This window comes from Macaca nemestrina, chromosome 6, assembly GCF_043159975.1.
Source record: "Macaca nemestrina isolate mMacNem1 chromosome 6, mMacNem.hap1, whole genome shotgun sequence".
Taxonomy (NCBI): domain Eukaryota; kingdom Metazoa; phylum Chordata; class Mammalia; order Primates; family Cercopithecidae; genus Macaca; species Macaca nemestrina.
The window spans coordinates 110,259,941-110,277,267 of record NC_092130.1 but is presented as its reverse complement, the minus strand read 5'-3'; the positions used below and the strand labels follow the sequence as shown (position 1 = coordinate 110,277,267).

At 37.7% G+C, this 17,327-nt stretch overlaps 1 protein-coding gene across 1 annotated transcript in view; it reads left to right on the top strand.

Annotated features, from left to right (window-relative positions):
• Nucleotides 1–14,012, top strand: part of LOC105499478 (CWC27 spliceosome associated cyclophilin) — a 264,382-nt gene extending 250,370 nt beyond the window's left edge. Inside the window, exon 14 of the mRNA XM_071098872.1 lies at nt 13,582–14,012. Coding sequence (XP_070954973.1) covers nt 13,582–13,744 — 163 coding nt within the window. The 3' untranslated portion in view covers nt 13,745–14,012. The remainder of the gene's footprint in view (nt 1–13,581) is intronic.
• The last annotated feature ends 3,315 nt before the right edge of the window (nt 14,013–17,327 follow it).

Here is a 17,327-nt window from a genome sequence, read left to right as displayed (position 1 = left end):
AATAACTTGACAAAAAATATAGTGTATGTTCTTTATAATTTTGGTAGAATTCAGCAGTAAAACATGAGCTTTTCTTTGTTGGGAAATTTCTTATTACTGATTCAATTCCATTGCTTTTACTGGTCTGCTCAGGTTTTCTATTTATTCCTGGTTCAATCTTGGGAGGTCGTATGTGTCTTAAGAATTTATCCGTATTTCTCTAGGCTTCTAATTTGCTAGCATATAGTTCACAGTAGCCTTTAAAGATCCTTTCTATTTCTGTTGCATTAATTATAATGTCTCCTTCTTTCTCATTTTATTTATTTTGGGCATTTTTCTGTTTTTCTTTGTTAATCTTGCTAACAGTTTATCTATTTTGTTTATCTTTTCAAAAAACCAACTTTTCATTTTGCAGATTACTTGTATTGTTTGTAGTCTCTGTTGTGTTTAATTCTGTCTGATCTTTATTAATTCCTTGTTTCTACTAATTTAGGGTTTGGTTTGTTTTTGCTTTTTAATTCCTTGAGGTGCATAAATCCTTCTACTTTTCTGATGTTGGTGATTGTTGCTATAAGCTTCCTTCCTAGCACTGCTTTTCCTGTATTCCATAAGTTTGGGTTTCTTGTATTTCCATTTTCATTTGTTTAAACAAGTTTATTTTCTCCTTAATTTCTTCATTGATTCAGTGGTCATTTGGGAGCATGTTGTTTAATTTTCATGCATTTGTACAGTTTCCAATGTTTCTTTTGTTACACATTTCTTTTATAGCATTTTTTGATCAGAAACTACTGGTTATCATATTAGACTGAAATAAATACCTCAGTCTACCCTTAAAAGCCCTCCAACAACTGGTGCTTCCTATCTCACCAACCTTATTTCATTTCTTTCATTAATTCTCCCCATTTAGTAATTGCCTGTTCACTTGATTGTGAACAGACTCAGTTGTTTGAGACGGTTTGAGTCTTGTTCACTGTTGCATTCCCGGAGCCAAACATGGTGATTTGTGTTGGGAATAAGGCCTTCAGACCCTTTGTACTGGTCAGGCCTGTTGGCTGGTACTAGAAGGCTTGCTAAGCTAAGAGTCAGCTTCCTTTTGTGGGTAGAGACTATCTTATATTTTGATGACAGACTCCCTAAAACATCTACCAGCCTCTGCAGAAAGTCTCAGGCTCAGCATAAGTCTGTTTTCATCATCTCTCATAGCTCAGCAAATACTGATAGTTGCTTTTCCACTCACTTATATTAGTGATTGCTAGTTTCTATTCCCTCAATAGACTGCAGTGGGAACATGCCTTATGTTCTTTTCCATCTCCTATAGCACCTGATGTAGAAGTAGACAGAAGGCCCCCCCCCCTTTTTTAAATTTTTTATTTGTATAAAGCAATGTTTCTCAAAGCATATTTCTAGAGCGCCTGCATCAGATGCAGGTTGCATGTTAAAAATCACCAAGTAGCTTTAAAAACTATCAGTGCCAGGCTTCCAACTCCAGAGGTATTGATTTAATTGTCCTGGGATGGGGTCCCAGTATCAGTAATTTTAAAAAATGTTCCTAGTTATTTTTAAATGCAGTCAAAGTAAAGGGCACAGAAATAAAGCTTAAGAGCCTTTATGCTTTCAGACTGACTGATTTCATTAGCCCTTTGTCCTTGCCCCTTCGGAGATGGAGATCAGCTGGTTCCTAATGACAAACTACTCAAAGAAACTCAGGTAGCTCTGAGTCTATTATTTGAACTGAATAATCTCAAGCGCATTATTTATTTCTGATATATGTGATTTGAGGAAAAGGCAATGAGCTAGACTCAATTGTTCATTCAAAAAACATCTGGGGGCTTTTAACGCATGATGCCAATGCCGGACACTGGTGAAACAAAACCAAATATGACCCAGGCCCTACTCTCACGAAGTAAACAATCTGTAAGAACATACAGACAGACACCACGATGTGGTAAATGCACAGTTTGGAATTGCCTACAAACTGTGAGACAACAAAAATAGCACTCACTGATGCAGCACTCTACAACAAGCTTTCTCATGTTGTCTGGTAGCATCTTTACAATAACTGAATATGTGGGGGCGGGGCAGGAAAAAGATTCTTATCACCGCTGTTTCACAGGCAGTCTCTCAGACTGAGGGTCAAGAAACTCGTGGCTGATAACTTCTTGACCAGATACTTTCTTCAATGTCTTCAGAGGTAACAAACTTTCATCCTGTAAAGATGGATTTAACTTTGGGAATACATCAAAAGTCAATTCAGTGATAGGTCTAGTAAGGAAGATAAGAAATCAGATAAGAGTAGTGCTTATTTTAGAGTATACAATTTAAAAAATGCAACCATAAAAAGACATGAATCCAGGTTGGACATTAAAGAAATTCCAAAAGAGAAACTCCAGAAATGTCTTGAGCAATGTGGGAGCATCTTTGGGAAAAGGCACCACTCTTTTAGGTGAATGCTTGCTTACACACACACAAAAAAAGCATTAATTTCTTCTATAAATTTTGATCTCCTTATTGCCTTTAATCAGTGCTATCTGAAATCTCAGTTCCAGTTTCTTCTAGTTCTTCCTAAAATAGGGATGCTAAGCAGGGACACCTCATTCAGCTGGAAGTTCAAAAGGAGCAGAGCCAAGGGCCCGTAGGCTGCCTCTGCAAGGGTGGGTACCTGGCAATCTCCTCTCAGCCATCGAATTACTAAGGACTACCTTGTGGTCAATAATATTCAGGTCCTTTATATTTTTCAGAAATGCAAATGTAGCCACAAAAACTCTTCTGTTTTAAATCCTTTGGTGGCTCTCCATTGTCTACACAAGAAAACCCAAATTCCTAACGTGGCTTCTATAATCTGGCTTTTGCTTCCCTCTCCGACCTGTTACATCTCCTTCCCCCATCACATCTATGCTCCAGACGTCCCAATTCTTTCAAGTTTCCTGAACAAACGCCTGCACTCCCCTTCTTCCTTGCTGCCTCTATATACACTATACACTTCTCTGTCTCAGTTAGCTGAAGTGTTATCTCCATCTTAGAAATGGTTCCTGATTCCTTTCCTGGTCTGACCCGTTCTTTCTCCCCCAGGGTTAAGACCCTCTTCTGGTCTTGCAGAGAATCTTGAATATCTCTCTGGTTTAGTCTTCCTCATACTACAGTGTAACTGCTGTCTCCCTTACTAGGCTGCAGGTGCTCTTGAGGGTGGCAGCTCTGCTTTTTTGTTGAGATGGGGTCTTGCTATGTTGCCCAGGCTGGAGTGCAGTGGCTATTCAAGTAATCATAGTGCATAGCTCTGAACTGCTGGGCTCAAGTGATGCTCTTGCCTCTGCCACCCAAGCAGTTGGAACTACAGACATGTGCCACCATACTCGGCTCTATGGTGGCTCTGTTATTGGCCTTTGTACCAGCACTAGCCAGCAATGCTTGCCAAAAAGAATGCCCTCAATAAATGTATGCTGAATAAATAAATGTTTCTGAGTAGCCAGCCACCTCCAAAACCTTTGACTAGAATTCTGGTTTTGTTCACCTTGCTCCTTGATAGTATTAATACATAATTCCAAATCACTGAGCAATTATGTTTATAAACTCTTACATGATAATGCCAGAGAAAAGGCTAATAAGTTACTCAAAAAGCTGAAACAAGGTATTTCTACTACTACTAACTTTATGGTATGAAAATTCAATGCTTATCTTTCTCAAACGGACCAGTTAAACTGCTTGAAGACTGACATCTATCTAGTGTATGATTAGCCTTTGAGGTGGGAGAAAGTACATATATTGTCCTCATACAGCCTTCCCCATGTGGGTTGAAAGACCTTACCATTCTTTACGAAACTGCCATACACAAAATTTATCTCTGTACTGTGTTAGTGTACTGTGTTGACAGCTTCTCATTTCTCTGTTAAGTTAGAATTCCAAGAAACCTAACAAAATAGCTCCTATATTACTTAAGATTGTCATTCTATGGGACTATGGATTACAAACTTTAATGAATTGGATTTAAATTTTTAGGGGTAGGGTTGAAAGGAGACTTGTATTTAAAAAACAAAACCAGCCTTTTTATTTTAAGAAAAAGAATCTCAGCAAGACCAATTTTCAAGTTTTACCCATGTTTGATCCTTTGAAAGGACCATACCCTGCTCTGTGTCATAGATGAGCTGCAGCATACTTCTGTCCACGTCACTTCTCTGGGACGCCTTTCCACCTCCTTCCCACTGGTGTATGTCCCCGGTCTTTTCAAAGCCCAGTTTAATTCCCATTTCCTCCTAGAATTCTTTTCTGACTGCCCTGGGCCTCAGGATCTGTTCCTGCCTTTGAATTTCTTTAACACCTTCTATGAAACCTCTGTGGTGTGCACTCAGAAGCCCTGAGTTTGATTTGAGTTACATTCAGTCACTGTGGCTGGCGAAAGTCACATTGCTTCTCAGGCCTCAGTTTCCTCACCTGTGAAGAGGGGTGGTAATGTGCACCCTATTTACCTCACGTGGCCTGAGGATCAAACATCATGGATTCGAAAGGGCTTTGCAAATGGCAAAGTGCAGTCCAAACATTTATTATCATTTTAACTTATTTTGTACTTTGTGTCTTAGTTAGCTTGGGCTGCCATAACAAAATACCATGGCCTGAGTGCCTTAAACAACAGCAATTTATTTTCTCGCAGACAGAAGTCCCAGATCAAGGTGCCATCAGTCAGTGTCTGGTGAGGGCTCTCTCCTCGGATTGCAAATGGCTGCCTTCTCACTGTGTCCTTACATGAGCTTTCCTCAGTATGTGCCAGAGAGAGAGAGTTTATTTTCTTCCTTCCTTATGAGGACACTAATCACAACACGGGGAAGAGGGGAAAGCGGGGGCACCCTCATGACCTCATTTAAACCTAAGCATTTCCTTCCAAAGACCCCACCTCCAAATACCATCATATTGGCAGTTAGAGCTTCAACATATGAATTTTAGGGAGACAAAATTCAGTCTATAATAGTGTATCTATGTGTTGCATATAAACTGTGCTTACATGAATATTTACATTTTTATAATACTCTATAATACTGCTACTGTGGTTTGAATATGGTTTCCTTGGCTCTGCCAAGTCTCATGTTGAAGTTTGATACCCAGTGTTGGAAGTAGGGCCTGGTGGGAAGTGTTTGGGTCATGCGGGTGGATCCCTCATGAATGGTTTGGTGCTGATCTTGTGGTAATCAGTGAGCTCTCACTCTAGTAGTTGCTATGGAGTCTCCTTGAGTGCTGGTTGTTAAAAAGAACCTGGCACCTTCCCTTTCACTCTCACTCTCCTCTCATGATGTGTTCTGCACATGCCGAACACACACCTCGTGCCCTTTGCCTTCTACCATGAGTGGAAGCAGCCTGAGGCCCTTGCCAGAAGCAGATCCTGGTGCCATCCTTTTTGTATAGCCTGAAGAGCTGTGAGCCAAATAAGCCTCTCTCTCTTTTTTTTTTTTAATAAATTACCCAGCATCAGGCATTCCTTTTATGGAAATATAAATGGGCAAAGACAACTACATAACCCTTTCAAAATGTTTTGTGTACATCATCATACACATATAACTTATTTGATCCCAACTCACTTTGGGTTTATATGTATATTTCTAAATATGTCCTATCTACACTAGACTTAAGCCATTCAGAGAGCAGACACTATTTATAGAATCAAAGAATTATAGAAATGTTATTTTATTTTTATAACTTTCATAGCTTAAGCAATATACATTCACTGTTTTTGTTTTTCTTTTTGCAAAGTAGGACAATCCTGAGAGGCAAGAAAAAAAGTAAATAAAAATTACCATAACTCATTAAGAACTACTGCAATACATAGGCACATCATTTCCTACATCAAGACCATGTAAATATCCACCTGTATTTTCTTCTAGCACTTCCTTCTTTTTTCGTTTGTTAATCTTTCATCAATTCAGAAGTTTGTTTTAGTATATTGGGTCGGATAAAGTTCTAATTTAATTATTTGCCCCATATGGCTAACTCACTGTCCCAACTTCATTTCTTAAATAATCCACCCTGTACAGTACACTGCTGCTTTAATTATTGTAACTCTGTAGTATACTTAGGCATCTGACTGGGAAAGATCATGACCCTGTTACTCGTTTTTAAACCTATGTCTCAAAATTTGTATATTTTTTAGTAGACTATTTTTAGAACAGTTCAGATTTACACAAAATTGAGCAAATAGTACAGAGAGTTCTTGTACCCTCAGACTACTTTGGTGTATTACTAACATCTTACATTAGTATGGTATACTTGTTATACTCAATGAAGCAATACTGATAGGTTGTTATTAAGCAAAGTCTGAAATTTATTTAGATTTCTTTAGTGTTATGGATCAAATTGTGCTCCTGCAAAATTCATACATTGAATACATTCATACATATACATACAAATATACTATGTGACCATATTTGAAGACAGAGCCTTTAAGCAGATAATTAAGATTAAATAAGGTCATAAGGGTGGGACAGCAATCCAATAGGACTTGTATCTTTATAAGAAAATGATGAGACATGATGAGCACATGTGCACAGAAGAAAGACCATGTGAGGATACAGCAAGAAGATGGCTGTCTGCAAGCCTGGAAAAGACACCTCACCAGAAACCAACCCTACTAGCATCTTGATCTTGGACTTCCAACATACAGTACTGTGAGAAAATAAATGTTGTTTAAGCTACCCAGTCTGTGATATCTTGTTTATAGCAACCCAAGTAGACCAATACCCTTAGCTTTTAGTTGATATCCTTTTTCTGTTCCTGAATCCCATTCAGGATACCATATTACATTTAGTTGTCATGTCTCCTTAGCCTACTCTTGGCTGTGGCAAGCTCTCAGAATTTCATTGTTTTTGATCACCTTGACAGTTTTGAGGTATACTGGTCAGATGTCATATGGCTGCAATTCGACATTTTTCTCATGATAAGACTGGGCTTATGGGTTACTGGGAGAAAGGCCTTAGATGTAAAATGGCATTAGCATCACATCATTTGAAGGGTACATACTAGCAACATGATTTCTGACTGTTAATGTTGACCTTGATCACTTCACTAAGGTAGTGCTTGACAGGTTTCTACACGGCAAAATTATCCTTTCTTTTCTTTTCTTTATTTCTTTCTTTTTTAATAAATGTGTATTTTAGGCTTGGGGTATATGTGAAGGTTTATTACATACATAAACTTGTGTCATGGGAGTTTATTGTACATGTTATTTCATCATCCAAGTATTAAGCCCAATACCTAACAGTTATCTTTTCTGCTTGAAGTTACTCTTTATTTCTTGCTTTCCATGATGTACACTTTGAAAGGATGTCACCATGCATAACCCCCATACCTAAGGAGTGAGAAATTATGTTTCCCTACTCTTTATTAGAACATTTTATGGCTATATTTGTTTGCATGTTTCTCTCCCTCCTTTTACTGGTATTTTTATTTGAATTATATTAGGTTTATAAAATAATTTTTAGGTAATTTGGTTTTTGTCAAAAATTAAGTATCCTAGAAACATAGTATATCAATGTACTCCTTTAATAGGTTACAGTTTTCTTAATTTTACATAAAGATTTTAATAAATCTTTATAAAGATTATTGCCAGATAATTTATATTTGGTGAGTTAGAGTCTTAAAAATTATGTTTTCTAAGTGGTTATTTCAGAGCAACGATGACTTTTTGTGTACTTATTTTGTATCTAGCCACAATACTGACCTCTCAGAACTTTTGGTAGATAGCCTTGAATTCTTTAAATGTGCAAATAACTTAGCTTCCTCTATTCCATTTTACAAATGAGCAACTAAAGAGAAGCTACTGAAGGTCTCAGAATTAGTTGCCAAGCTGAAGCCAGATTTCTAGTTCACTGGAAAGTTTGGAAGCCTAAATATGACTAATACCTTTAAAGGTACTTTTGCAGCTATTATAAAACAAAGAACAAAATAGTGTCTGGATAATTGTTGACTATGCTAACAAACATTTGGCACTTATTATGATGTTAAGAAATCACAAGTAACACAAAAATCACAAAGCTTTAGATTCATTTCAAATGAGTTAATTAAAACAAGCTATATACAGAATGATGACATTATTAACCCAAAATATCAAAATCAGTTTTTCTCCTATGATTCTCAGTTTGCTTTGGCTACTGCTTAAAATATAAATGGCTGTTTTGTTTTAAATTTTTGATATTTTCGTAGGATTTCTAGAGTATATATTAAAATATTACTTGGATGCTTTTATTTCTGTATTTTATAACTATCAAATGTAATTTTTAGGAAAAGCCTTATGAATATTTAATTTTAGGGCTTTTCTCTATTACTGATTACAAGTAACTTAAGGTTCTCTTTTCATAATTGTTCAAAGATTCTTTAGGAATTAAGAAACTACAGGGTTTAGAGAGGTTTACTCCACCCACTGTTAGTGCCATGTGTGTTGTCCAGGGAAGAGGGGATCAGACTGCCTCATCTACTACTGTTGGCACCTATACATGTTGTCTGGGGGACTGAGGACAGGCCTGCCCCTTGTCACCACCACTGGTATCTGCACACATTATCTGGGGTCTGGGGACTGACCTGCCCTGTCCATTGCTATGGGTACTCATATGTACCATCCAGGGGCCTGAGGTTAGGCATGCTCTGTCTGCCATTGCCATTGCCAATGCCCACAGGTGTCATGTGGGGCCTGAGAACAAGTCTGCCCTACTACTGCCACATGTGCATGTCCATGAGCATGCCATCCTGGGGCCCGGGGATCAACCTTCCCCACTGCCACCGTCAGTGCCTGCAAGTACCATCTGGGGGTGTGGGGATTAATCTGCCCCACCCATAGCCACTGCCATGGGTGCCCAAATGTGCCATCTGGGAGCCTGGGTACCATTTTGCCACCTGCTGCTGCTGGTGCGGGGCATGCCAGCTAGGAACTTGAGGATACTGCCAGTACTGGTACCCATGGATCAGCCCACCTGGTGTCCCTATACCCAAAGAAGCCTCACCACAGCCTACACTAACAAGTACAGCCTAATCACCGAGGAACTCACAGACAACACTGAAACTGATTACAGGCTAAGAAGTCTACACTACTGCACTCACCCAGAACCAAAGCTGAAGCACCCTACCCAGTTGTTGGAGGGCTTTTAAGGGTAGACTGAGGTATTTATTTCAGTCTAATATGATAACCAGCAGTTTCTGATCAAAAAAACGCTGTAAAAGAAATGTGTAAGAAAGATTATTTTTTAAGCTTTGGATCTGGGAAGGAAATAGTACAGATGTAGAACAATTAGGACACCTGCAACAATCAAGTGATAAGTTCCTAAGTTAGTGTACCTTGGATGTGGGAAGAAGAGGTTTGTAGACTTCCCAATGAAAAAGATAGCTATTTACATTATATAAGTGTAAATAATTTAAACTCATTTAAATCAGAAATGAATTGCTAATATTGGAATTCTATATTGGGCTACTTATTAAGTGTCTGAGAATCAGTTCCTCTCTTGATATTTCCCATTGATACAAATAGCTATTGTATCTTAGTCTATTTCACAATTGTGGGAGAACTTTAAAAACTGGATAAGAAGTTAGTGAGGCCAGTCAAGGTCTAGGTCCTTTTTGAAAAATCCGTTGTTTACTTCTGTTTATAATTTAACATAGCTCCATACCAAAAAAAAAACAAAAACAATAACAAAAAAACCACTTTCTTGTCAGACACAACCTCTGTGAAAATAGTAAACCTCCATATTTTAACACACTATATATATATAATATATACTATATACTATAATATATAATAGATTATATATTATATATGTGGTATATACTATATACCATATGTAATATATAGGTATATATTATATATAACTGTATATTTTATGTATACACTATATATATAAGATTGTAACACACTGTAAAGTCAATGTTATTTGAGAATCTGAGCCTATGTGAAATTTTTTATTAATCAAATCTAAATTGTTGTCTTTGCCTTCAAGTGAACAAGCTCTACAATTTTCATATGTAAATGATCAGTGTGTAATTAATTCCAAAAAAATTCACTACTCTTTTTGGGCCAATTCCATAACCAGCCACAGAGTGGATAGTATTGAGTTATTGGGACATACGTGATTGTAAACTATCAGACCCCCTTGACTCATATTGAGTCTGTATTCTAAGTCTTATTGTGTATCCTCACAGGAGACTGTAAAGTGCAGGCATGCTTTCAGTTCGCACAGTCTGTGATTTATAGAGGCACGTAGGTCAGGAATTTATTATGCTGAAAATCATAATAACTGTTTTGTTTTGCTTTTCACAATGAAGTGACCAAAGCATGTTGAAAGATAAATGGATGAAGTATTTTGATTATGCTTTTATTTCTATTAAAGATTAAATATTATTGCCAAGTAACCAGCCATGCTAAGTATTATGATATTAGAGCTGAAGTAGTTTGTAAGCTGATAGCCCTTTCTTTCCTCTGGGTTTAGGTTTGTTATTAATCAAAATGTTGGACTTGCTTAGTGCAGCGGTGTATGAAACAAACAGTTGAAAAAGACAGCTCCTTTAACTTACAGCTCTCTGGGTTTTTTCAAATTTGTAAGGAAATCTGTTTCTTCTTGTGGACTTTGTGCTGTTATTCATGTGTCTAGAGATCATTTTTTATAGCAGAGCCGACTAAATCCAATCGTTGCAAAATTCTCTCATGGCATAGAAAGGAAAGAGGTGCCGTTTTATATTCTTAATTGACAAATTCTGATCAAGTCATTTTTGAAACATGGAGAATCCCTACTAGAAATGGATATTACAAAAAACCATCTGTATTTCTGGGCAGAGAACAGGATAATTTTTTAAATAGAAGAATATGTATATGAAGAGGTATTAATAAGACAGTAAGTTTGTTTTCTCATCTCAATCCAGGAGTATTGATGAAATTGTTTTAAAGGGCATATGATTCCAGCTACACTGGTGTTGGCTTAGACATCAACACAGCCAGGCCGTAAGCACTTGGAAAGCTGCTGCTAAGCATGTACTGAAGTGCAGCAGAGGGGTCTAGACGCCCCCTGATGTGTGGTAAAGGACCTTTAACAGGAGTCCCACCATTCTTCTGCACCTACTTCTCATCAGTGGTAATATTACAATTTTAAATGGTGCATATTATGGGGGATGCAGCAAAGATTGTAAGAAGTGTTGAAGAAAAAGGCTACCTCTCAATAACTGGACGAAAAAAGGCTTAATTTATTACTTAAGTAAAGAGGCGCTGTGCTTTTTAGGCACAGTGTCTCCAAGCAAAGCAGGCTGCAAATCTTACATAGTGTTTTGGGGTCAGGAATTGTTTAAGGGCAGCTGTCAGCCTCAAAAGCCCCATTATTCGAAAGAGACTCTTGTTGACTGGCTGGCTTTCAGAAGCACAATCACTGGAGCGAGTCTGCAACTGATGGGCCAAATTTCAAAAGCATGTAGCTATCACTGGTTAATTGGCTTTCAGTGGTGTATTTACTGAAGTGAGTTGTCACTGATTATTTAGACCTTGGCGAGATAGCATTAATTGCATAAATCTGGTTTAATTATTTTTCCAACTGGTTCTAGTGGCTTGCTTAATACCATGGCTGTCGAACAGTCAGCGTTTTTCTGGGAGTTAGAGATTGTCTTACTTTCAGAAGCTAATACCTAAAAGCTGTAGGAATTTGAAAACACTAGAAAATTAGATTTTGCAACGACTGTACAATACATTTTCTAAATAAGGGTGTCTGCTAAAGGAATGGAAGTATAAAAAGTCAGCAACTCCACATGTTCAGGTATTGAGATCAGTTATGAAATTTGATACAAATAATGTATCATTAATAATATAGTTCCAAGCATGGTGGCACATGCTTGTCATCCCAGCTCCTTGGGAGGCTGAGGCAAGGTGTTCACTTGAGCCCAGGAGTTCGAGACCATCGAACATAGCAAGATCTCATCTCAAAAATAATAATAATAATAATAATGAAGTATAAAAATGTGAATGTGACTTATTCAGTAAATTAAAGTGGATTCTAGATCATCCATATATATCATTTCTACTTATTGTGTTCCAGTAAGTTTTCTCAGGTGAGACAAAAGAAGGTAGAAATGGTACATAAGCCTCAACTCACCAGCCCTGGTGAGCAGCAGCTACTAAACCCTTAGTAACAATGATATCACTAGAATTGTGACATTTTGTTTCCCTCCTAAAATCTTTTTAGGATTCTTCAAAAATCTAGGTATACCCATGGGAATTTGCCACACAAGTAAATTTCAGTCATTATTTGTGCTGCTGTAGAGAGAAAAGAGTGAGGGATCTTCACTACTGCCTACCTACTACCCAGATCTCTGCTTATATGGGGGAAAAGATATTAGGGTTTCATCTGAAAGTTACAACAGGCATGTAAGAAGTATTAATCCTACAGTTTAACCGTTTCTGCTATGATGAAGAAAAGTGTGTAAGGTATAACGGTAGGAAAAGACTTAAGACTTTGGTTTTATTTTTATAAAAATTGAACTTCTCGCCAGGCGCAGTGGCTCACACCTGTAATCCCAGCACTTTGGGAGGCCAAGGCAGGCAGATCACAAGATCAGAAGTTCGAGACCAGCCTGGTCAGCATGGTGAAACCCCGTCTCTACTAAAAATACAAAAAATGAGCCAGGCATGGTGGCACATCTCTGTAGTCCCAGCTACTTGGGAGGCTGAGGCAGGAGAATCACTTGAACCCAGGAGGTGGAGGTTGCAGTGAGCCGAGATCATGCCACTGCACTCCAGCCTGGGCAACAAAGTGAGACACCATCTCAAAAAAAAAAAAAAAAAATTGAACTTTTCTCTTTCCAAATTCATTCAACTGTTCTGAAGTCTGCTCTTTTGACTTCTCTGTTTATTGCTGGCACCTCATATGGGGCACAGCTAATTACTAACATATTTAACTGATCCTAAAGATAGCTAGCTTATGACCTCTCAGGATTCCAGCATATGCTGATACCTTAAGACCAGTAAGCTTTTAGTGAAGAGAGCAGGATTGGTTAGATTTGTTGTAATCAACAATAGAAGAAATTAGTCCATAGAGTTATGTCAAAAGTTTAGTTTCCTTTTGTATAAAGAAAATATTTTTTAAACCAGCAATTCCCCAGGAAAGAGAGTCATAACACCATTTGAACATCATTTTTAAATTATCTTAATGTATTCCCTACTCTTGACCCATGTAACTGTTGAAATTTTTAAAAATCAGACAGGGCTGGCTTATTGTCTTGAGTTTTGCTCTGCAACCTGACTCACTCTGGCTAAAGGAATGTGTTCTTTAAAGGAAGCAGACAGTGTCCTCTGAGTTTACTTTGAGGAACACTTCTGTATAGAACTCTTTTAACCTCCCATCAGGAAAGAAACCTCAAGTAAAGACTGAGGCAAAGAGATTCTCTACTAGAAATATAAACCAGCAGAACAAACTCCAGACATGTTTTTCAAATTTAAGAGTTTTCTGAGAAGTTGGTTTCCATGTGGTGTAAGCACCAGTAAACAACAAACCCATCTTGGTGTTCCGTACGCTTATGGTTCATTATGTCAATGATAGTAGAGTATAGAATTTCTACTTTAAGTTCCCATGCAAGAATCACTGAACTATCTCTCTCCCTCTTTAGGATGTCACATGTACTTCAGTTTGAGGATAAAAGCAGAAAAGTGAAAGATGCAAGCATGCAAGACTCAGATACATTTGAAATCTATGATCCTCGGAATCCAGTGAATAAAAGAAGGAGGGAAGAAAGCAAAAAGCTGATGAGAGAGAAAAAAGAAAGAAGATAAAATGAGAATAATGATAACCAGAACTTGCTGGAAATGTGCCTGCAATGGCCTTGTAACAGCCATTGTTCCCAACAGCATCACTTAGGGGTGTGAAAAGAAGTATTTTTGAACCTGTTGTCTGGTTTTGAAAAACAATTATCTTGTTTTGCAAATTGTGGAATGATGTAAGCAAATGCTTTTGGTTACTGGTACATGCGTTTTTTCCTAGCTGACCTTTTATATTGCTAAATCTGAAATAAAATAACTTTCCTTCCACATTACATGTTAACCATTGCAGACTGTGCAAGCCTGTTTGTGTCCTTTTACCCTAAAATATATGAAGGCTTCCTTTTCAAGATTTTTTAATAAGAAGTTCTTACAGAAAGAGTATTTGTGGGAAACCTCCCTTTCACTAACTCCGGAATATAATAAAAGATTTTAAATAAAATATAGAATATAAATATGGATGGGGTTTTTTGTATATAAATATTCAAAATATCCAAGCCAGCACAACTCAATAGCCTCATGCCTTCAGTCTTGAGGAACCCCCAAGTGAACATTCACACCTCCATTCAGGCCAGTGCCTGTGTTTTATGGACACAGTCAAGATATGTTAACACTCTAAGTAACATCAGCCAGGCTCACTGCATGCCCAGCCTGACACCTGGCCCCCTGCCCACTCCTCTGCCCTTCTCAGCACAGTGATACCAAGAGCACATGCAGAGGTCCCATTCTGACAATAAAAACTCATTAAGAATTTAGCTTTTGATGACAATCATTCATACTCGTTTTTTGTTATTTGTTTTTTTTGAGACGGAGTTTCGCTCTTGTTGCCCAGGCTGGAGTGCAATGGCGCGATCTCAGCTCACCACAACCTCTGCCTCCTGGGTTCAAGAAATTCTTCTGCCTCAGCCTCCCAAGTAGCAGGGATTACAGGCATGCGCCACCATGGCTGGCTAATTTTGTATTTTTAGTAAAGACGGGGTTTCTCCATGTTGGCCAGGCTGATCTCAAATTCCCAACCTCAGGTGATCCACCTGCCTATGCCTCCCAGAGTGCTAGGATTACAGGCATGAGCCACTGCAACCAGCCCATACTGGTTATTTACTGTATATTATCTATATTATATACTACAGTCTGAATGCTAAAATTACATCACAGGCTAATTTCACTAGCCTGATAAAACGTCACCAGCTACTTCTTTTCAGATTGTGTCTCATCAGCTCTCTCTTTCAGAATGTAATCTGATAAACTTTCTCTAGAGCATAGAGCACTGGTTCTCAAAATGTAATCCCAGATGCAACACTACAGCAGTAGCATCACTTCAGAACATGTCAGAAATGTAACTTCTCAGCCATACTACCCACCACTACCACCTCTCCTTCAGACTACTGAATCTGAAACTTTAGACCCCGAGGGCTCGTTAAACGGATGGGCCTCACTGCTGGTGGTTCCACCTCTTTTGATATTGGCAATATCTAGTGAAGTTAAAAATGTGTATATCCAATAACCCAAAAATTCTAAATCTAGGTCCTAGGAATCCTAAAGAAATTCTCACATATTGCTCAAGGAGAGGAGTACTAAGTTATACACTAAAGCATCAACCAAAGAATGGATAAATAGGTTGTTGAATACTCATACTATGGAATACTTCATAGAGGTGAAAATCAGTAAATCAGAGCTATATGTAGTAGCAGACCTTTAATGTGGAAAAAAAGGAACCACCCATATAAAAATTAAGACCATTATGATATATTGTTTATGGATGTACACATATGTAGAAAAGTATAAAAATACATGTGGAAATAGTGTTTACCTCTGAGAAGGAATTCACAGGGAGCTCACTTGTGTTTGTAATGTTTTATTTTTTAAGTGCTACATGGTAAGTACTCAGTTCTCATTTTCTGTACATTTTGGAATACCTGAAATATTTCACAATTTTTTTATGATTATATCTGGAACCTGAGGTGAGAAGACAGAAGGACCCCCAGTACTAACAAGAACCCTTTCTATTTTGCTTCAGGAAGAAGGAGAGAGCTTCAAAGAGGAGGAGAGGGCTATGATTGAGGTGTTCTAGGAAAATGTCAACCCACTCAAATGCAGAGTGGTCAGACTCAAAGCCACCCCAAAATAAGCCAGTGTTTGGAAGTGTACCCCATCTTCCCCTCACCATAAAGGTTATAATATTGGTTTTATTTCAGATAAAACAGAATTTCATCTTCCAAACTCACAAAGTCTCTCTTAGTTATTCTGAAAGGTATTACCACTAAATCTGTCTCTGTTGAAGTACCCTATGGTTTCTCTACCATTCCTCCTGGATTGTGTCTACCTTAACCAGTGCAGTGTTATCCTGGAACAGAGGAAACCACAGACCTTCAGGGCACACACTAGAGAATAATATTTGCAGGTTTAAAAAGATAACTGAATGACAAAATTAAAACCTCAGTTTGGTTGAATGCTTCTCATCCTATTTTAACCACAAGTAGCAGAAAGATCTGAAATTCCACAGAGATTAGAATTTTATCAGAAGAACTTCACCATGATAATAAAATTCACCATAAACTTAACTGAATAAAAGCAGTAATTTTTAAAAAGCTTTAAAATGTAGTTGAATTATCTGTTCAATATTGTATGAAATGTGCTCATAGTAAAGCTTTTGGAAATGTTACAGGAATGTGCGGGAGCCAAATGAATTGCCAAAAAAAAAACAATTCAAAAAAAACCAAAACCTGTTAGAAAATTAGTCTTTTAATTTTAATTTCATATTTGGGATTTTTATGTTATGTGTCTTACCCTATGGATGTTATCCTAAGGAAATATGTTAGCCTTGGTGTTTTGTTTGTTTTGTTTTTTACATTTCTTCCTTGCTGTATGAGTTAACATTCTTATTCATTGTCTGTGACAATACTGCACATTCTGGAGAGCAAAGAGAAAAGCAACTCCCAGCAATTTTTTTTCTCATTTTATGACAAACCAGTTTTTCTCTTGGTTGAAGTCACTGGCAAGGTGAAAGTTAAAACTAACCCTAGACCTTTCCATTCTCAATAGGTAATTGAGGCAAATGCAGATCTCTCTAGAATTTTTAATGATATAATACAAAATGCAAAGCTTGATGAAATTTGAATTCCAAGAGAAATAATGAAACACCAAATCTTACTAGGATGGGTATTAGAAGTCCTGGATTTGTAGAAAGAAACATTTATTCATCTATTCCCCAAAATCACTACCACCACCATCAAAGCCATAGGTGAATACGAAATGGTGTCATAATACACATGCCTTCAGCACTCTGTATCCTCTGAGGCCACACAGTAATGCATCTGCTGCATCTAAAAATGGGGCTACCATAGAACAAGGGCATTAAAAAGTGTGAGGAGATGAGTGGTTTGCTGCTGTTTTTAGAACAAGTTCAATAAGCTATGATGTCCTTATCAAGCTGTCACTACCAAGTTCCTTGATAAGATCTGACGTGTGAGGTACATAAACCTGTTCTGTTGTAGCCCTGTGGCCTGTATGGAAAAGGTTAGATAAATGCAAAATAATGCCCAAACATGCTGTTTAATCTTGGTGATAACAAGAAAGAAAATGGAGGTGTGAAGTGAGT